The following is a 22,624-nucleotide window of genomic DNA, read 5'->3' as shown; positions in this document are numbered from 1 at the left end:
GCTACCTGTTGGTCATTCGGTACATCTTATAGAAAGTTACGAGAATTTTCAACTGGTTCTTCCAAAGATAAAATGTAAAGATCATAACTGAGTGAACTGTGGAGATCTCAAAGAGTTGTGCATGCTTTTTGGTCAGTAGACTGTGTATGCTAAGTTTCCATATTTCCTCTGTGAAAGAGGCAGAAGAAAAAAAAGCAGTCAATGGGAATAAAAACACTGGCTACAAAAAATATCTCTTGGACCTCCCAAAAGAGGAAAAGCAACTTCACTATGAAGAGAAAAAAGTGGTATAAACATTTTGACTAAATATGAGTTGTTAATTATGAAATATAATAGTTTTTGTAAAATAAACCTTTAATATTTGGCACAGGGCATGTGTCACTTCATCACTTCTTCATATTAAATTCAGTAACGCTACATTCTCATTGCTCAAAGTATCAATGCATGTTTCGGATAAATGGTACATGACAGAGAAAATCTGAGCTCAGATTTGGATTCAGCACCCCAAGAAACCATAAATGTAGCATAATTTTTAGAAAAAAAAAAGTCGTGACCCTCAATTTTGCACACGGGGGCAAAGGCTAATTGGAATTTCTCGGTTTCTGGTCAAAAACACTGATACAACTGACATTTAACCCTTTCGGTGAATTTCGGTGAAGTATGGAGGCCCTAATTAGTCAATTCCACTCTTCTCACCTCTACGCTGGGGCCCCTTGGGATCTTTTAAGATGCGAAAGAGAGAGTGGTGTGCGGAAAGCAACGGGAAGCTATCGAATTTATCTTCCCTAAGATAAACTGCAAACATGGCATTATCAGTCGTTTCACGGTAAAAGATTACAAAGAGGAAGGCAGAAAATAGGACAGATTGGACAAAGCTGGGTTTGCAGTGAAAGACCTGCCCTTAGGCAAAACACTATGCATGAATGAATTAAATTTTGCAGGCCTGTGTGACAGTTGCTTGCTTGCTTACTTACTTACAGGATTTTAAGGAACCCGGAGGTTCATTGCCGCCCTCACATAAGCCCGCCATTGGTCCCTATCCTGAGCAAGATTAATCCAGTCTCTATCATCATATCCCACCTCCCTCAAATTCATTTTAATATTATCCTCCCATCTACGTCTCGCCCTCCCCAAAGGTCTTTTTCCCTCCGGCCTCCCAACTAACACTCCATATGCATTTCTGGATTCGCCCATACGTGCTACATGCCCTGCCCATGTAACAGTTGCTTCACTTCATAAAAAAGCGGAAGCACATTAAATATGAATAAATAAGTAAATAAATAAATAAATAAATAAATATAAAAAAACACCTGTGGTAGGGACTAATTTCTCGTCCACAAACCACCTGCGTCAACAACTGCCTCCATTCTGCGCGGCATGGAGTCTACAAGATTGTGGAACAGGACTTAAGATTTTGGCCCCAATGATTTGTTACGGAGTTGTTGCGTGTCTGTCATATTGAATAATTATGTCTAGACAGACTGTTTATTTGCAGACTGGAGTATTGTTTGGGAGGGAAGGGTTTCTTATTTATTAGAGTTCGGGTATAATATAAGAGACATCGCCACATAAATATAGCTTTGCGAGATATATGATAGGGAAATATATAATTTAAAAAATGGAGATTGTGGGGAAACTCCAACCTTGAACTATTATTACTCACAAGGAAAGCTCACCATGTGATAATGGATTTTTGCAACGATTTTTTCCCCCCCATACCTTCCATTTGAAACAAATTTCTACATTTGGAGAAGGCGTAGCATTCGATATATATATATATATATATATATATATATATATATATATATAGGATAAACATTGGTAATTTCGTGGCAGTGGTTATTTCGTGATACTTTTTCTTTGCTCTTTTGTGAACTAACCAATGGTGCTACGAGATCCAAATTTCCGCCAAGGGATTGCATATGTTATCCAGTTTCCAGAAACATGCAGCTAAGCTTTGTGTGACTATTGTAGTTGCTTCAGTGAGCTTTTATGTTTGGAGAGAGCAAGTTTGCGTCGACTTCTCAGGCGTACAAATTTTGTGAATGTTTGTAATTACATTACAGGCTTATTACTAAAGGTAAGCATATGATATTTGGTACAAAGATTTATTGTATCTTCATGAAATTTTAGGAAATGTTTTTGGAATTTCAGATACATCTGTAGTCGCCATATAGGCTTAGCTTTACTGACAGAAATCTTAGCTGTTTGAGGCGAAATTTTGTTGAGCATTAATGGCCCTGTGCACCATTCTCGATCATCTAGCCCGTTTATCAGCAATCATGGAAACATGGTCAATTCTTGACAATCATCAAGTTACAGATGCGGTGCACCGACATTTTCCCTCGATCAACTCAGTACCGTCGGCTGACGGTACGCTCGCTTGAGAAGAATCATCTGAGCGCTAGGTTACCGCGTATAAAAAAGCGAACGAACGCACTCTGTCAATTATCGCTTCGTTTTTGTTTGCCGGACTGCTTTCCAACATCTTCGCAGTTTTCAAATAAGTTTCAATAATCATGGAAGAAAAAAAGAAAAGAGCACCGAACTTCTCTCAGTTCGAAGTGGGAATTCCTTTAGAACTCGTCAGGAATTATGCATCCATATTACAGAATAAAAGTACTGACGGAAGTTCTCTGAGAGAAAAGCAGGCTACCTGGTTAGATTTAACCTCACAATTCACATGAGTTATACGTGCTTACATAATTCCACATAATTTTAATGTAATTTATACAAAGGTTATTTCATATTATTGATAATAATTGGGAAAATTTCAGTATACGGATACCTCACTGACAATTATCTTGAAATAGGCTACTAAAATGAGCAGATTTTTATGTGTTTGTCGAATGCTCATCATCTTGCTTACGAAAACACACATTTCAGTGCCAATAATTTATTTGGGAAAATTTCAGTATACGGATACCTCGCTAACAATTATTTTAAAATTAAAAAAAAAAAAAAAGAAAAAAAAAAGCAATTCGTCTGTATATGTCGAATACGCATCATCATGCATACGAAAAGGAAGTTTTTAGTGCCAATTTATTTTGTGTGCACAAGGTTGGAATTTTGGAGTAAGAGGGAAAGGAAATTATCCTTGTTCTGAAATTTCTCCATTTATTTTGTGTTCACAAGGTTGGAATTTTGGAGTAAGAGGGAAAGGAAGGTATCCGATTAATTTATTTTAATTCAAGCGTAAATAGCCTAATTGTCCAAAACGTCATGTAGGTCATAATAGTTTCAAACGGCAAATCTATAGCTAATAAGTGATAATCTCACATTCTACAAAATGGTCATTTAGTTTTGCTATATTATTACCGGCATAGAATAACTACTTTATTATTACGTTAACAAAATTGGACAATTAGGCCTAAATAATATTTTTTCCTCAAGTAAAGTCCCGATCTTCCAAAGCAGAAACATATATAAAACGTTAGAATATTTTGAGAGAAAAAACATTTGTATTATTCATCTACAAACTTACTCTTTCTACAATAACACCAAGTCTGTTATTTCCGCAGTGATGTGCGTGTTCAAGATACATCATTTCATCTTCAATTCCATCAAGCACGTCAAATCGTGCTCCCATTTTGGTTTTCTCGACTTGACCATGTTCAATTAAAGATAATCGGTCCCACACTCGTGATCAAATTTGATCATAATCAACTCGCTTGTTTAACTTTGATCGAGATTGATACTCCGCAAATTGACGTTGAAGATGGTCAAGTGCCGACTTAAACATGGTCAAATTTTAATCGAGAATGGTGCACACGGGCATAAGTGTTACATTTTATATTATTTTAAAAATTGTATTACAATAGGAATTTTAGAAATCTGAAGACAAGAAGTGATAACAAAAAAGAAAACGGAGACGCAATAGGTTCAGTGTAGCTTCTGTTTGAATTATTATCATGCTAAGTGTCAATGATAAGTGCTAGATGACTTACTTGCAAGAATTGTGACAGAAGATGAAACATGGCTCCACCATTTTGGACCGGAGACAGACGCAGACAATGGAGTGGCGTCATGCAAATTCACCAAAGAAATAGAAATTCAAAAGTACACCTTCGGCAGGAAACGTTATGGCTACTGTGATTTTCGAATCAGAAGGACCCTTGCTTGTGGACATCACGCCACACTGAACCACCATTAATTCTGACGGGTATGTTGCAAATGTCAAGAAACTTCTAGTTCGACTGAGTCGTGTTCGACGACATCGGGAGAAGCAGGATGTTCTGCTATTGCACGACAAAGCACAGCCATATGTCAGTCACAAGACCACAGACCAGATCAGAAAATTCGGATAGACAACACTGAAACATCCGCCTTACAGTCCTGAACTGGCACCGTGCGATTACCATCTCTTCGGTAAACTGAAGGATCCCTTCGCGGAACAAGGTTAGAAGATGACTCCCTTGTGCACGCTGCTAAAGAATGGCTCAGACGTGTTGGTCCAGACTTTTACCGTGCTGGTCTACAGGCCCTCGTTCCTAGGTTACGTAAGGCAGTTGAAAGGGACGGGGATTATGTGGAAAAGTGACATTTTGTTCCTTAAGGATGCATCTACATTCTGTGAAAATAGCAAAGCTGTAGGACAAAAATATAATTTTTAAACAAACGTTATGCATTACTTTTGGAGTTACCCTAGTAATATAGGCTATAGTAAAGTCCGTAATAAAAGTGTTCACCCTTTCAGGGCAAAGAAGATCCCTTTTCAACTTCAATTTTTACTTTGATTTCATTCTTATTATATGTTGATATGTATTTCTATGTTTTCTTGCTATGAATATTAGACGGAATTACTATGTTTGAAGTCTTGTAACAATAAATGAGAATTTTATTTGAATTTAATGAATTTTTCCACAATTCTTCCACCTCTCACGAAATTATCAATGCAATATCACGAAATTACCAAGGTTATCACGAAATAACCAACTTTTCAGCTTAAGTTGTAAAAGTGGTTTTTGGCACATTATTCAAGAACGTATCCAATCTTTTATGTCTCCAGATTTGTACAGCAAGTTATCGTCTTTGAGATGAAAAAATCGGAATAAGGATATATTTACACATTTGCATTTTAAATTAGTTTTCATGAAATTATCACGAAATTACCATTGTTTACCCTATATATATATATATATATATATATATATATATATATATATATATATATATTAGCCAGTTTACAATGCCTTTTGACATTTTCTGACAGCCAAATATTAATTTACAGTCACTGATAAATGTATCGCACTGCAAGGTACCACTCCCCTCTATCTCTCCATAGGTCTTCTCCTAATTGTCTTCTTTCCATAGCTTCCAGAATGCCCTTTTTCCATGTTGTCGTAGGTCTTCCTCTTTTTCTTCTTCTTGATGGGGTCCAATCATATGCCAACCTTGGTAATCGTTCCGTATTCATTCCCATCATATGCCCATAACATATTAGTTGTTTTGTGAAAATATCCTCTACAATATTATTCTTAACTTCCATTTTCTATCTGATTATATCGTTTCTAATTTTATCTCTTCGAGATATGATTTTTCAAAACAATCGCTTGACACTCATATTAGTCTCATAGGCTATCTCCATTGCCAACGTGAAGAAGAAAAAGTTTAAGGCCCCAGATGTTTATGCATTACCCTCAAAGTCAGGAATCTTATGAAAACTCACCTCTTCAAGTAGTTTCAAGAAGCATACTTTCCATCTATCTGTCATCGTATCATTTTTTTCTTTCTTTTTTTTTTTCTTTTTTTGTAGACTCGTGGACCAGTTACCGAGATAGACAGCCTATAGAAATAACTCCAGAAGATAAAAAAGTGGAAGTGTTAACAATTACAAAGCACACAACTCCTACTGTTCAGGTTTAGGTGAGGGGTTTGGACTTTTTCCATTGCTGGTTGTCACAATCAAAAAATTAAGACACAACGTTTCGAAGGGTGGTTCTCCCTTCGTCTTCAGGTGGAAGGAAGTAGGGAAGAGAAAAAAACTGTTCAGCCTCTTCACGTTTATGGCTTTAGGCCATGGAAAAATTTCATTCAGAAATTCTCTTATAGTGTTTTGTTACTTGGCACGAATATTATATTGCATCAAAGAGATAGTGTGATAAAATTCTAGTCTTTAACACATAATCAGTTTACATCTTCTAGATATGTAAATATATAATTTAACTATGGCTGCAATAAAGCCCAGTACCTTGACAACAAATCTTATAAATTCCTCACTCCTGTAGAATTCTGTTTTGGCGTTGATGTACAGAACTACTCTAAGAAATTTATTTTTCTGAAATGTTCGTAGTGCAAAGTTCCACTGCATATTGGCATATTGTGTATTTTTACAACGATTTCCACTACTGTGATCAGTACAGTTACTAATTTCAGATAAGCTTACATTTCCCTATCATTTCATCATAAACTATTGTATAGTCAATTTCATGAATATTAAGTATTTGGTATGTCATTTTCATAACTTATATTATTTACGGAGGTTTTGACAGTACGGTATGTAGTTAGATGGTATTTATTGCCTGATATGTCCAGGCACATAGAACTACATATTTACATTAGCTGTCATAGCTATGGATTGAAGAATTTGAAAAAATATCTCGAAAACTAGATTTTCTCCGGATGTATAAATTCAAAGGTAGGTTTCTTATTTCAAATGGAAAATATGGGGGAGGAGAAAATCGTTACGAACATCTATTATCACTTGGTGAGCTTTCCTTGCCAGTCATTTTGTAGACCCGTTCAATAACGATCAACGCTACTCAAACTGATTAATACGAGTTTCTCTATTCATATTCGCTTCGATTGATTTTGTATTTATGAATTCACTGGCTGAGAAGAAACTGCCTACTGAAAGATGCACTGGAAGGAATGGTGAACGGGAGAGAGATTGGGGAGAAGAAGGTATCAGATGATAGACGACATTATATGTTGATCATATGTGGAGACTAAGAGGAAGCAGAAAATAAGAAAGAATGGAGAATTCTGGGTTTGCAGTAAAAGACCTGCCCATGATCAGAACACATGTATGTATGTATATATGCATGTATGCATGTGTATGTATGTATTTATGTATGTATGTATGTATGTATGTATGTGTTCTCTCCAAGACTGTTAAAACCATTTAGCTTAAACTCCCAACTTCCTTTCCGTTCTCCAACAATACCCAGCATGAACAAATCACTAATAGCTTCTCAATATTAACCAAATAAAATCCTGCCCATCTTATTGGCGCTCTCGATATCAAGATAGAATTCCTTCGTCAAAAAGACTTCAAGCATCTCCAACTTATCTCACTATTATTACTCCCAATTAAAACCTTTCAGGTAATCAGATACCATGTCCCTGGAGGAAGACTTAAACGAGGATCAGCATTCATCAGAACATACAAAATCCTAGCTTCACAACAAGATCTGACACCAGAGAGCATTCGACTGTCGATAGTAATGGCTGTATGTATGGAAATGGTATGTAAATTCTATACGTATACTATTAAACGAGCAATATATCCTTGTGATTTTCGGGTGCGATAAAATGATTTAGCTGGTTATAATTTGGGAATGTCACTTCATAAGAAAAAAAATACAGGCTATGTGAACTATTTGAAACAATCTAGAGAGTTTTCGCACCCTGGTCGCCCGCTAAGCGGCTAACGCTGTGATCACGTCAGTAGTGTTTGGTGATGTATAGGGCGAGGCAATTAATGATTTTGCATCTTTTTCTTATGAAGGTTTAAACATTGCTAGCATATATGGAAATGTATGACATTAAAAACCGGGTTAAATAAAAGCAATTCGGTAGGGAATTTTTTTGCATTTTCTTAACTTCTTTACGGATATGTCATTTTGTAGCAATTTTTAGGTCATTTTGAGCATTTTTTACATTTTTCAGAAAGGCTGTGACATTATTTGTATTTCATTTGAGATTTTTATTATAATTCAATATTTTCCTTGTCGATACAATTTCTTGGAATTAAGTAGATGTTTGCTAGCTTCTACCCCTATTTTTCAAGGTATGTGCATAATGAACTTGCCCACTTCTAGGAATTTTATTCAAATTCTTAGAGCGTATGTTAGCTTGTACCCCTAGTTTTCAAGCCATAATGAACTTGCCCACTTCTAGGAATTTACCACACTCCCACAGAGATTCCTTTCTCCAGGTAAACTGGCATTGTTATGCTGTTAATTGAGGTGGTCAGTTGTTTCTAGTCGTCTGTGTGAACAGGTCAAGAGCAAAATGCCTAAAGTAAAGGAAAGTGCTAGTGTTAAATTAAAGGCATTTGTTTCAAAATATGGAGAAAATATTTTTTCAACGGACGGTCGTATTTTAATCTGCAAGATCTGCGATGTGAGAGTGGCTGCTGAAAAAAAGTTTACGATAGAACAACACATGTCACGGGAGAAACATAAACGTGGCCTGCAGAAACTTGAAAATAAATCCAGTGTAAACTTACAGCAAATTCTTCTGGGGGATACGTGTTCAACTTTTTCTTCATTTTGTGAGAAACTATGTGAAGCTTTTCTATCGGCTGATATTTCACTTCACAAACTGAATCATCCTAAGCTGCGAACTTTCTTAGAAGAGGAGACCGGAAAATTAATTCCAGATCCCAGAACATTGAGAAGAACACACATAGCTCGGTGCTATGACAAAACTTTGAAAAAAAAAATAAGAGAAATGATTGGAGAAAGAAATGTATTCGTATCCATTGACGAGACAACAGACTCTATGGGCCGTTATGTAGCTAATGTTATTGTTGGAGTTTCAGAAGCATACAGCCCTGGAGAACAATTTCTACTACATTGTGAGCAGCTGGACAAAGTCAACTACTCAACGATCAGCTTAGTATTTGACCATGGCCTGATGGGATTCGAAATTCCAATGTATTGCTTTTTATAACAGATGCAGCACCCTACATGATGAAAGCAGCTGCTTCTTTAAGTGCACTGTGCCCAAAAATGGTACATGTGACGTGTTTAGCGCATGCGTTACACCGGGTCGTGGAAGAAGTACGTGCAAATTTTCCTGAAGTGGGTAAATTAATTGGATTCGTGAAGAAAGTATCTTGAAAGCCCCCTCTCGAATTTCAGCATTCAAAACAGAAGCTCCAGAAATCCAATTGCCATTTTCACCTGTTTTGACTAGATGGGGAACATGGCTCCAAGCTTGCAGTTATTATTGCAAGAATTTCGATGTTGTGAAGAAAGTGGTTGATTCTTTTGATAATGGTGAGTCAGTGTCAATAAAAAAAAGGCGCAAGAACTGTTAGCTGATAAAGAAATTGCTGGTAAACTTTCTTACATAAATACTAATTTTGGATTCCATCCTGATGTCATAACTGCACTGGAAAAATCCCAAGTGACATTAGTGGAACAGCTACAAATAGTGGATAAAGTGGTGAATGATTTGAGCCGTGCATGTGGTAAAGTGGGTGATGCAGTGTCAATGAAAATGAAAAACTGTCTAAGCAAGAACAGGGGGTACACAACATTGTGTTCAATTGGCAGAGCTTTGTCTGGTGAAAATTTTTCTCTTCCTGACTGTGAGTTAAATCCAGGAGATATTGCTTGCTTTCAGTTTGCTCCAATTGTTTCCGCTGAAGTAGAAAGAAGCTTTTCCATTTATAAGTCGGTACTAGCAGACAATAGACAATCATTTTTGTTTGAAAATCTCCGCCAAGTTTTGATTGTTAACTGCAATTCAAAATTGTTGTAAAAGTGCACTTGAAATTAATTTTCTGCAATACAAGGTACTGTAACATGTATTTTTTTTAATTTTATGTAGTTCAGTAATCAAGTGAGTAATTAAAAGTATTTTCATTGGCAATGCTTTACTTTTTATTGGTCTTTTTTTTTTGTTTTAGGTCATTTTTTGTATTTTTTAGGTCATAAATGCATTTTTATTTTGCATTTTTTACCAATTTATAGGTCATTAAATGCCTTGCCCTAGTGATGTATGTTCACGTTCGTAAAAGTTGGGGAAGAATCGTAAGGGATCGGTGCACGTATTCCTTTGAGCGTATTCCGAATCTCACCGGTGAGCAATCCGATGGCATCACGGTGTTCCGAATTCCACCGATGACGTCATTGATGCTCCACCGGTGTCGCACCGGTGCCATCATCTTGCAAAGGTGGTGGCAGTCTCCATCAGCCGCCATCAGTAAATCTGATTGGTTCTTGTATAGGGCGGGAATTAGCAGACGAATGACATCGTGCACTGTTGTGTCATGGCGGTGTGTTCTGCATTAGCTCTGCTGTATTGTTTGTAATGAGCACAACGTAAAAACAATATGTTAATGGCTTATGAGCGAACATGTCAACGGACCAGTTATTACTACCGGTTCAAGAAATAAATTGTTTATGCTCTTTTCTTTGAACGAGATGGCAGCACGGAAATTTTGCTAGCGTCGCACAGACAACAACTTATACAGTCGCCATGACCAAAGACGTTGTAGTTATATATCTAGACACACAATTGGCGCTGATGTCGTGTACAAATTTGAAACCTCTAGCGCAGGGTCGCGTGACGCCATGTTTTGGGAGTAGAAGCACTTTATCAAGCATCAACACATGGAGATTCATGTGTTCATTTGTATTGTTTACTTTCAATAGTATGTTAATTTGTGTTGTCTACTTTTAATAGTGCATTAAAGTTAAAGTTAATAGCAAGTTTAGTTTTTAGCCATTGATGGAGTGCATTAATAGTCATTTCTCATAATAAAATTAGTGTATTTTAAAAATGCGTAATATCTTCGAAGTGTGAATGTGTTCCTACAATTTAGAGATGCACGTTCCTAACGTGTAGATGTTATTAATTGAATTTAATTGGGTGACTAGTGCCATTCTTTATGGTGAATTCGTGTACAACGTTTAATTGTACGTATACGTACAAGGAAGGATCTGGAAGCACTTTATCAACACATGGAGATTCACGTGTTCATTTGTGTTTACTTTTAATAGTGTGTTAATTTGTATTGTTTATTTTTATAGTGCATTAAAGTTAAAGTTAATAGGAAGTTCAGTTTTTTTAGTCAGTGATGGAGTACATTAATAGTCGTTTCTAACAATTAGTGTATTTTAAAAATGCGTAATATCTTCGAAGTGTGAATGTGTTCCTACAAGTTAGAGATACACGTTGCTATCGTGTAGGTTTGTTATTGTTTAATAAGTTCTACGCCTAAGTAATAAATTTGAGTGTGCCTTTCACTATGGTGAATTCGTGTGCAGCGTTTAATTGTACATACACGTACAAGAAATGATCTGGAATTTCTCTGCACAAGTAAGTACAGTAATATAATTACCGTACAATTTCTTTCTTGCTTGCTTAGCCTAGTTGGACATGTACCGAGATAATAGCTACAGACAAAGACGAATATCTAACACAAAAAAGCGTTGTTCTGAATATTAAGTTTTCAAAATACTTCTAATAAACTTGTTTAAACTTATAACTTAATGCTACTAATTACAGGTTCCCATTAAATAAGCCAGATCTACTGGCTAAGTGGCTGACAGCAATTAAACGGGATAAATTCGTGCCAACTCGGAACCACAAATTATGTTCTGCCCATTTTGAAAAGTCTTGTTTCTGAATATCTTTAGGAAAGAAACTTTTGAAAGACGATGCAGTTCCGTCTCTATTTAACTTCCGAAGCCATCTACAAAAGGTAAACTGTTGAACAGTGTTATATTAATAGCTTATTTACATTTGCAATTAATAATTTAATAACTTTGCTTTATAACATGAATAAATGATTATCGCTTTTATAAATTCTTAATAAACTTAGTATAATATTATTCTTGCAGGTTGAAAAAGCATCTCGGAGAGTTCTGAAAAGAAAAACGGAAGCAATAATTCCACATGAAACAAATATACTGAGCCCCGACAGTAATTCTTATAATACATCTGATCATGATGTATATTCAGACCACAATTATAGCATTATCGAGAGTCCTAGAAAACGTATTAAATTACTTGAAAATATGATAGAAAAGAAGAACGAATAGTTACGAGAATTGAGGAAGGAAAATATTAACTGCAAAAGAAAATGTGACAGGCAAAGCGAAGTGATATCCACCCTTAAAACCTTTATCAAAGATCTAAAGGATAAAAATCTAATTAATGATCATACACAAGAGGTTCTACAGAACAATTTCTCTGAAGTAATGTTTGGTTTAATCAAGAGATCTGGGACAAAAAGTGGAGAATATTCAGACACTTTAAAAAAATTTGCATTAACACTTAATTTCTATTCACAAGTCGCATACGAATATGTTAGACAGTGCCTAAATAGGGCTCTACCACATGTTAACACACTAAGAAATTGGCCTAACAAAATACGTGGAAATCCTGGATTTACACCTGAAGCCTTCTTAGCTTTAGAAGATCGGGTAGCACTTTCATCTCACCCTCTCTATGTAGCACTTACTTTTGATGAGATGTCTATTCGAAAATGCATCGAATGGAATGGTAGCGCATTCACAGGCTATGCTGATTTAGGCGATGGTATATGCCTAAGTGAAATGGAGGAGGAAAAAGAAGTTTTTGTAATAATGGTAGTGGGAATTAATGCAGCCTGGAAAATTCCTGTGGGCTATTTTTGAAATTAATGGTCTAACAGCAGATTTGAGAGCGAATTTAATTAAACAGTGCATAAGTCGCTTGCAAAGTATCAAACTAACTGTTGTTTCAGTGACCTGTGATGGTCTCAACAGTAATATTGTTATGGCAAACAAGCTAGGTTGCAATTTCAATGCAGAAGACTTAGACACTTCTTTCGACATAGGAGGCTACAGTATACAATTGATGTTGAATGCATGTCATATGATTAAATTAATGAGGAATTTGTTTGGCGAAATGAAAGTTTTAAAAGATCTAACTGACAATGTTATTGAGTGGAAGTATATAGACAGATCAGAACAAATACAAACAAATGAAACCCTTACTCTTGCAAATAAACTTTCAAAGCGTCACGTCCATTTCAAACAACAGAAAATGAAAGTACAAGTGCTAAGTGCATCTGTTGGAAATGCTCTGCTATTTCTATGTTCAGACTTAAAAGTAAAAGAGTTTGAGGGGGCAGAACCAACAGCAGAATTCTGTTTGTTCTTTGACAAGATATTAGATGTCCTTAATTCAAAAAATCCTTTGGCAAAGGGTATAAGAGTGTAATGTCTGCAAGGAATGGAAGTCTAATGTTCAGTTTTATAGACTTCGTAGAGTCATACTTACTTGGTCTAAAAGACATAGAAGAGAGGCCTTTATACCAGACCCCGAGAAAGACTGCCATTATTGGCTTCCTATCACTATGTAGGGCCTTGAGAAATATTTACAATTAATTAATTGAGACGAAAAAACTAAATTTCATAGGTACCTATAAATTTAGCCAAGACCACATTGAATTATTTTTGGCATGGTTCGAAGTAAGCTTGGACATAACAATAACCCATCTGTACAGCAGTTCAAGGCAGCTTATAAGAGTTTATTACTAATTAATGAAGTGAAAAACAAAAGTACTGGAAACTCCGTGGAAATTGATGGCAGGCCTACAAGATTGCTATCATGGAATGGGAGTAACAAGCCACAAATGATTGTATCTAACAATGATCCACGGTGTTTTGAAAATCGGAGGCGATATGATTCTCTTGAACAGCCAACTGTAGACAATATTTACAGCCCCCTCATCCTTACACCATTATCAATGTCAGAATATTCTGAAAATATAATTGTATACATTGCTGGCTTTGTAGTGAAACAAATTAGTAAGAAAATATATTGTGAAACATGTGAAGAATCACTTTATGGTACTGTACCATCAGTGAACAAAATCTCACATTTTTCTTACGAAAGAATAATGGGGGTCTTGTCATACCATCATCTGAGGTTATAAAAATTTGCCGCTTGAGTGAAGTAGCGATTAGGCAGATGTTGGTAGATAACAATAGCATACTCCCCAAGGGCCCTGTGTTAGATCGTGTGAAATACAATGTAATCCAACAATTGAACATTTCTAGAATTTTTCCACAACTGCAAGAACATATTCTAGAAAATGAGTTCCCAGAAAATCACATTTTTAGACTTGTTAAACTGGTCATAAATATGTACATAAAGATCAGATGTCACCACACAGCCAAAAGTTACAATATGAGTTTGCACAAGAAAATTGTAAGACAATATTTAACAAAATCCATCTTATTTATGAATCAATAGGTAAGATCTTGTTCTCTGCAATGTAGGTCTAAAATCCACATATTTTTTCAAAATTTGTTTGACAGAGTAATTAATGCCTGTAAAGTATATTTTATAGACCTATTACTGCTATGATAATAAGCTAATGAATGGTACTTACGCCAATATTTTCAAAATAAAACAATAGGCTTACATATTTTTTTACGGGTATGGAAGCAGAGATATTAATATTTTTAGACGTGTTAAATTAACCATAATGACCATATATACATAAAGATCAGATGTCACCATACACCTAAAAGTTCTAACATGAATTTACATAAATTTGTAAGAAATTTAAGGAAGTCCATCTTATTAATTAAGAATCAATAGGAAGCTCTTATTCTGTACACTAGGCCTAAAATTCATATAGCCTATCAGTTTTCAAGTACCTATATTTGACGGAGTAATTCCTGCATGTAAAGTTTATTTTATATTACTATGATAATAAGCTAATGAATGGTATTTATATCTTAAAACTAGAACATTAGTGTGCATGTTTTTATTTTACAGATGTATTATACTATACAATATGAAAGCAGATCAAATTGTTCGTTTCTCCTCTACATCAAGGTAAACATATCATGTACATAGTAGGATATATATTGTTTTATGTAATGTACAATATATAGCTGGCAGTGTTTTACGAATAACAGGTAATAGACTACTAATACATAACTTTATTTTCACCTGAACTGGCTTACAATATGCATTTGTATTTTTTATTCGCTCTAAAATGATGTCAAATAACTACAACGTCTTTGATATTATCAAATTGTTTCCGTCATCTTTCGTTTCACGTCATACCAACGGTAACTTGAATTATATCCACAACGTAGTCGCTTTAAATCTCAACGGGATTTTGTTTCATTTAGTTACTCCGATTGGTTTAAAAAATAAAAAAAAGCATATTATTTTAAACCTTGAACATTGGATATGCGGATGTGTGCCAGCCGGCGCTCTCCCCAAACATGGCGGCGGACGCAAGCTTCAATTTGTCCCGACTCTAAAACTTCTGCGCAGCCTGGGCTGTAGGGGCTCGGCCATGACAGCCATCAATTCTTTCAGCAGTTTTGTTCCTAATTCGCTGCAGCGTGACTTCATTGTTGTCCACCGGCCCGGTGAGATTCGGAATACCCTGTTTAATGTAAGGCTCTATTATACGATTTCTCCCACTCCGTTAAACAAATATCACGTTGCACCTACTATGATACTCAATCAATCGCCCTGTAAAATGTTTAATCGATAGCCCAAAGTCTAAGGAAAGGATAGAAAAAACTCGAAACGAAAATATATGTTTTCTTTAGTGAGTGTCTTTGCTTGGCGGAGTACTAACGACTCAACCTTTTGTCAGTTGAAATCTCAACGAAAAATTCTTTCCCGCGTCTTCTAGTACAGGGACACCATTTTATTTTTACTTCAATTTTTATTGTAGCTGAGTTTTTGAATGTACTTCACTCCCACCCCATCTACTAAAGAAGTTCCAACTCCACGCAGAACCAAGACCGTAGAAAGTAAGCAGTACAGAGTTACTGAGTATAGTACGTTCCAGAAATATGTTCGCGTTTTCCAGTGACGAAAGAGCTTTCAATATTGAATCATATTTTCGCACAGGTACTGTCCGTTTGCCTACGTCGCATCCCGATTTCCCCCACCTGCTTCTGCTCGCCCCTCTGTAAAAGCTGGGCTGTCTTAGCTCTTTTCTGAAAACATTAATTTCTCTTAGGAATTTGACGTTTACGTAATATTATACAGCTGTTTAATTTAACTTAAATAAAAGGGCCTCGTTAAGTAATTAACTGTCACGTGATTTCCTCCCTTTATACAATCCTGCGGCATAACCACTTGGACGGACAGTAGATAGCATGTCTGAGTAATTTTATATTTTCGGGTCGGGCAGAAGTGAAGATTGAATTTACAGTACGTAGAGTAGGTACAGAATTATTTCAACATGAGTTACTAGTACGAAGGACGAAACTGGCAATTGGAATTAGATGCAATAGTCTATAGTGCGATAATATGCACAAAAGAACTGAAGCCTGTATCGAAATCAACGGCCACCATTTTCAAAATTGTGTTTAAATATTCATATTATGATTATTTTTCAATTTAAGTTCTTTCTCTATATTGTACGCTAATGTGCTGTAGACAGTATATTATGCACCGCATAATGAATACGTTCGCATGGATAACTCACTTCGTGAGTAAAAACACTTATTCTTAATACAGTACTGTACTTTGATTAAAGAAAAACCTAATGAAAATTATCAAACTCTGAATCACGATATTTCCTAGTTTACGTAAATGGAATAACTACTTTTCTTCCTTCCTATACCTAGTAGAGTGATTTGTGTTTTACGCCAGTATCATCGGACTCCAATCTTGGAGGGGGGAGCAAGCGGTGTTTCCGGTTCTCTAAAGGTATAGACAGGTTAATATTAAAAATGTTAGTAAAAATAAAATGATGTCCCTGTATTTCGGCATATATAATTTATCCATCTTGAGCAGTTCTAAGTCTATGAATATCATCCACAGTGGTAAATATCAAACTAGATTACATGTTTTAACACCGGATTAGGAGTAGGGTAAACTTCGTTCACCTCCATGTTATATCTCTAGAGATAGCAGGTCCGCTATTGAAATAACATGAGGTGAATGGCTCTGGCTCTTTTATCAATGACGTCAAATAGTTTTAACCGTTTAGCGTATCAGTAGGGTGCGAAAACTCTCTATTTAAATAAAAGAAATCCGTTATATTATAATTCCCACTAAATCTGGTGGTTATTAGATAGTGTTCAGAGAGAAAAAACTACCTTCGGAGGTCAGAGCAATTTCCAGGTTTTTTAAGATTTGCATCCCTTGGGTCTAGAGGAAAGCTCTTTACCCCTACCCCACAGGGAACGACATTTTCACTTACACTTCGACGTCATTTCTTATACGCTATTCTATTTTTTAGTGTCTGAATCTTCACTTCAAAACGATAGAATTCTTAACTCGTACATTTTAAAACAGCGTAACTTTACGTAGAAAATAAAGTAAAATGGTGATTTTTTTTTATTTATAAGCATTTTATTGCTTTTGAATTTTAAAACACTTCAAATGAAATACGAAATAATGTATAATTAATAAGGCTAAAGATATTCTTCATATCAAATCAAAAATTTTTTCATAAGTTCCTATTAAATATAATCACACCATTAACTTTTTTGGTTGTATCTGGTGTCTACTTACAGCTGGAAGCAAGTATCATAATCTTAGACGATCTAATAGATGGTTCTATACTGAGGAGAAGTCGACCATGTTGGCACCATGTTAACAACATTGGAGTGGCTGCTGCAAATGATGCAGTGCTTGTTCAGTGTGCAGTATATCAAGTATTGGAAAAATACGTTAGCGATAAACCGTATTATTTGGACACGGTTAAACTGTTCCGTGACGTAAGTTACAATTACATATAGCCTATTAGAATGAAAGTTTAATTAAACAATATGCTAGACTTTTATGAATATTAGTTTCACCTTCCAATTTGAATACTGATTAATAGAGATAGAATATATGCATAAAACATATTTTGCATATAATATTCTGAATACACAGAACGAGAAAAAGTTCACTGGCATGCAATTCCTTTAGTTAACATCGAGGCACTTTCCGAGTCGCATATTTTCTCAATCTTGCATATTATTTTCTAAGAAATATGGAATATAATCTTTTTATTTTTTATTTTATTGCGTTATTTTACGACGCTGTATCAACATCTCAGGTTATTTAGCGTCTGAATGAAATGAAGGTGATAATTCCGGTGAAATGAATCCGGGGTCCAGCACCGAAAGTTACCCAGCATTTGCTCGTATTGGGTTGAGGGAAAACCCCAGAGAAAAACTCAACCAGATAACTTGCCACATGGTTTCGCGGCCAGACGCGCTGACCGTTACTCCACAGCTGTGGACTGGAATATAATCAAATTTACGACATGGGAACACACTAATTATCCTTGGGAAGTTCATGTGAATTACTTAATTACAAGATCGTTTAGAATACTGTAATTATTAAGAAATTTAAGAACATATTCAGCAAACATTTATGTTAAGTCGGTTTATTTGCGTATTTACAATCCATTATTAAATATAGAATATTAATTTGGAATAATAGTAGGCTTACAACATTTATATTACAAAAGAAAGACTTCAGAGTAATAACCGTTCACCTCATGAACACTGCAAGTCCATTTTCATATTTAAAAGAATCTTGACTAACTTGTATATATCTTTTCGAAATGCTATTATTATTTAAAGATAACAATAATTATTTCTTCTTAGACAAAAAATACCGGTTACCATACGCTAAGTCCCCTTCGGTTGATTTTGTAAGAGCTTAGGTTTACTCGTGAACGAATTTCTTATGCAAGACTCCGCTCTCTTTTTATTTTGTTTCGTTTGTTGCTTTTCCTGTCTGTAGGTAGATCAAGTGTTAAATAAATAATCTATAACACAGATAGGCTATATTCAAGGGGTAAATTGGGCGCAAAATAAATATCCCTTGTTTAGTCCTTTTTATAACCAGGCTCTGCCCGATGTGGACTTAAATTCACGTTACAGGAGAGGGGTCATTTCTTGTGTGTGAGACTGTACATACTTATAACTAGGCTTGTAAAGTTGGGTACCGATTACAAATGTTGACAGCGGCATGTTTTTTTTTATTGGGTTATTTTACGACGCTGAATGAAATGAAGGTGATAATGCCGGAGAAATGAGTCCGGGGTCCAGCACCGAAAGTTACCCAGCATTTGCTCGTATTGGGTTGAAGGAAAACCCCGGAAAAAACCTCAACCAGGTAACCTGCCCCTTCCGGGATTCGAACCCGGGCCACCTGGTTTCGCGGCCAGACGCGCTGACCGTTACTCCACAGATGTGGACTACAGCGGCATGGTACATAGCTAGTACGAAGACATTGACTTGGTTCTACGATCGATTACACGAATAACAATGTGAACACATACAAATCGGGACAGCTCTAAAACTAACCAAAAGCTACATAGCATTAAAAGATATATTTTTACGTACATTTCGTTATGTGCAGAAGAGTTATCATACAATTATTTGCGGGTTTGAGTTCTCTATTTTTCCTTCAGGATTCGTACAATTGAAGAGTCCACTGGAAGAATGATGGATGTCATTTGGAATACATTTTGCAGGAGAAGCAATTGAAAGTTTGAAATGCTCAGCGCCCAAAGCTTAACTGTGATTTTCCGATCATTACTGGACAATGACTATCAGTGTTAATCCCATATAACTCTCTAAGTACATTCTATATGTCTTAAGCTATGCATTGACAGTCTTGGTTCATTTTCGACAAGAAAGTGACATCCATCACTCTTGCAGTGGACTCTTCAATTATAATGTACAACATTAACTGTGTATTGTTAATATTGTATATACCACTGCCACCGGGTGCTTGCCCACTTGCAGTGTAAATAAATACATACATACAACATACATCTTCAGTGCCTTAAAAGTGAATCTTCTCCGATTATTACGAAAACAATTCCTCTGTATATAATATCGCTTGTTACCTCGTATGTCTGTATTACATAATTTACTTGTAATTTTCCCGCCATTCACTTCAACACACTCACCATATTTTGCTGCAAAAATATGCGTCTGAGAATATTTAAACTTCGACGTTATTATTCAGCAGGTAGGCTATACTGTTTACGCATGCTACGGTAGTGACTGGCAAACGGAGAATTCATCTCATACAATGTTTACGCATGCTAGAGCTTACTCATTGGTGAACGGATTGTAAACTTGAAACCACCGTAACGCACCCTATTGGTCCCAAACATAACTAGCCTAATTATAACACAAGACAAGATCTATGTAATATACCCAAATTCAGACTAAACAAATCAATGCAGAATTATGAATTTATATCGTATAATGTATACACCAAATTTTCTCAATAATATTTCACTTAGACAGGAATGGTCTTCGAAAAATTAACTTCTGGTTAGCTAAATGGAAAGTCTATTTGTCACATTGATGATTTTTGAAATCTTAGTTGTATAAGTATTAATTTATGTTTGTAATCATATGCTCATATACTTTAAAGGCTATTTTATTGCGTACAATTGACTAAAATCAAGACACATTATGGTGCTCACAGATTTGTGTATAATACTAAATAAATGAGGAGAGTTTTTACAAAACTTAACATCTACAGAAATCAAACTATTCAGTAGACATTTCTTTTAATTAACTCCAAATTGAAGCACAGTATTTTAACAGGTAATAAATATTTTCTGAAAAGAGATTAATAGAAATAGATTATGATATTATACATATTATTTTATAAGCACCATTCCTAAATATACCCTGAAAGTAACAAATTTAAACAAAAGTCAACATCTAAAAAACTTTTCACCACTTTCAAATGTTTTACTAATATTTTCAATTTAAAATTCTGTATATGTAGCTAGTTGGCGATGTATGCAATGCAGAGGGGATAGGAACTGGCCATCCTATCCCATTAACTCCTGGCCTAGTTGCCTCATAAGTGGTGCCTTCTTGTTGTTTGTGAGGTTCAGACCTGTCTTCGGACAGTTGACCACACAACAAACAATATACCATTATTAACTGAGAAACAGGTAAATTCAATTGAAGAAGATTAACCCCAAATGAAATGCCATCTAGATGTTGTGTTAAAACAAATTGGCAGTAGATGTTAAGTTTTGTGAAAACTCTAGCAATTTATCGACATTTTACGGCGGTAGTTATTAAGTTTAGCTAAATTTCGGCCACGTCAATGAATTCATCGGGTGCTTAAACATATTATGGATACACCAATATTAGAAAATTAAAAATTTTGTAGATGTTAAGTTTTGTGAAAATGTCCCTGAAATAAAATATTCTTAGTCATAATTTTTGGTCTAGTCTTGGCAAAAATTGTCGGATTGCACATAGTTCACTTGCCATATATATGTAATTTATATTCATAATTTTTCAGACTATGTTCAAACTTTCTCTCGGTCAACTGTTAGACGACAATGTCGCAAAGAAAGGAGAAAGAAGAGTTCCCGATTTAAACACATACACAATGGAGCGCTATCGTACCATTGTTAAATACAAAACAAGCTCTTATACATGTTGTTTTCCATTTACCCTCGCTACTTATATGGTAAGTACTATCATCAACTTATTTCTGTAATTTCATTTTTAAATAATATGCTAATAACGTCACGCTTATTAATAATAGAGATTTCCCTGCTTTTATTCATTTAACTATGTGTGAGTGAAATTTGTTCGTCACATTACCATATTTGGAATACATTTAAAACACTAGAAATGAAATATTTAAATATCTTGTATACTTTCAAGATGTATGTCGATGTTAGTAATGTTTCAACTTAAATATGAAAAACATACAAGTTAGTTACTATTATACTATCGTATATATACTGTATATATTTTAACATAATACATCCACAGATATATGCTGAGTTGTAAGAAAATTTTTGGTATTTACCCCTTAACGGTGTTCCAAGTATAGTGCGGTCAGTTTAAAAATCCCGAAACATTTCTCGGCTGGTTGGCGGCCCGAGTGCCTTGCAATCGCCGGCATTCTCCTCCATGAAAGCGTGGCGTTCTTCCCGCCTGCAGCCAATCGCGAGTGTAAATTTCATCGGAGTAGGACAGTTGTGTTGTATATTAGAGAATGATCCCAATTAGAATAATTTTATCATCGATCTCCATACAATGTTTAATTCTATGCGCACTAATATGATTAATATCTCTTAAAAGGCTTTAAGTTAATTTTAAACTAATATTCTTAAAAGCTATAAATAGAGAGATTAAATTTCTTTAATCCTTAGTAATTAATTTCATTAGAGAGTACAGTACTGTTGTGCAAAGGTAAGATATTTACTGCGCCATTATATATTCTTTTTGAAGACTTGTATCAAGTTAATGATTAGTTAACGAGTCTTTAACTGATATAAATCACGGGTATTGTTTCAAATTAACACAAGAAAGTTATTTAAATAATAAATTTACTAATCCTTAAGTGATAAAATTGTTGAAAGTGTGTAATCAAGATGTAAATTGAAATAAATTTCACTCACTATTTTACTTGAAGGAGAATTATTTATTACTTTTATGAAGAATTATCTACGTTCTGATAAACTATGTTCAACTATCTAGAATTCCAAAGATATCGTCAGTTAATTTGACCTATAAATACGGCATTGTCGGTGGCTACGTGGTCTAGGGTAAGCAAGGGTGAATAGGGTCAAAATTCATATTTACTCTAATAACTCACATAACTTAACATCAAACCTACAGTGTGATACTTCTTCAGAAAGATTGAAGTTTTAGCTACACGTTTAAATGTCTATATTAGAATT

General features: G+C 35.2%; 1 protein-coding gene across 1 annotated transcript in view; it reads left to right on the top strand.

The window, feature by feature from the left end:
• Positions 1 to 22,624, top strand: part of LOC138704383 (farnesyl pyrophosphate synthase-like) — a 46,688-nt gene that overhangs the window by 4,062 nt on the left and 20,002 nt on the right. The window contains exons 3-5 of the mRNA XM_069832212.1: positions 7,326 to 7,466; positions 17,457 to 17,660; positions 21,229 to 21,399. Coding sequence (XP_069688313.1) covers positions 7,326 to 7,466; positions 17,457 to 17,660; positions 21,229 to 21,399 — 516 coding nt within the window. The remainder of the gene's footprint in view (positions 1 to 7,325; positions 7,467 to 17,456; positions 17,661 to 21,228; positions 21,400 to 22,624) is intronic.

This window comes from Periplaneta americana, chromosome 8 (genome assembly GCF_040183065.1).
Source record: "Periplaneta americana isolate PAMFEO1 chromosome 8, P.americana_PAMFEO1_priV1, whole genome shotgun sequence".
NCBI classification, from domain to species: Eukaryota; Metazoa; Arthropoda; class Insecta; order Blattodea; family Blattidae; genus Periplaneta; species Periplaneta americana.
This window is presented reverse-complemented; position numbering and strand designations above follow the sequence as displayed.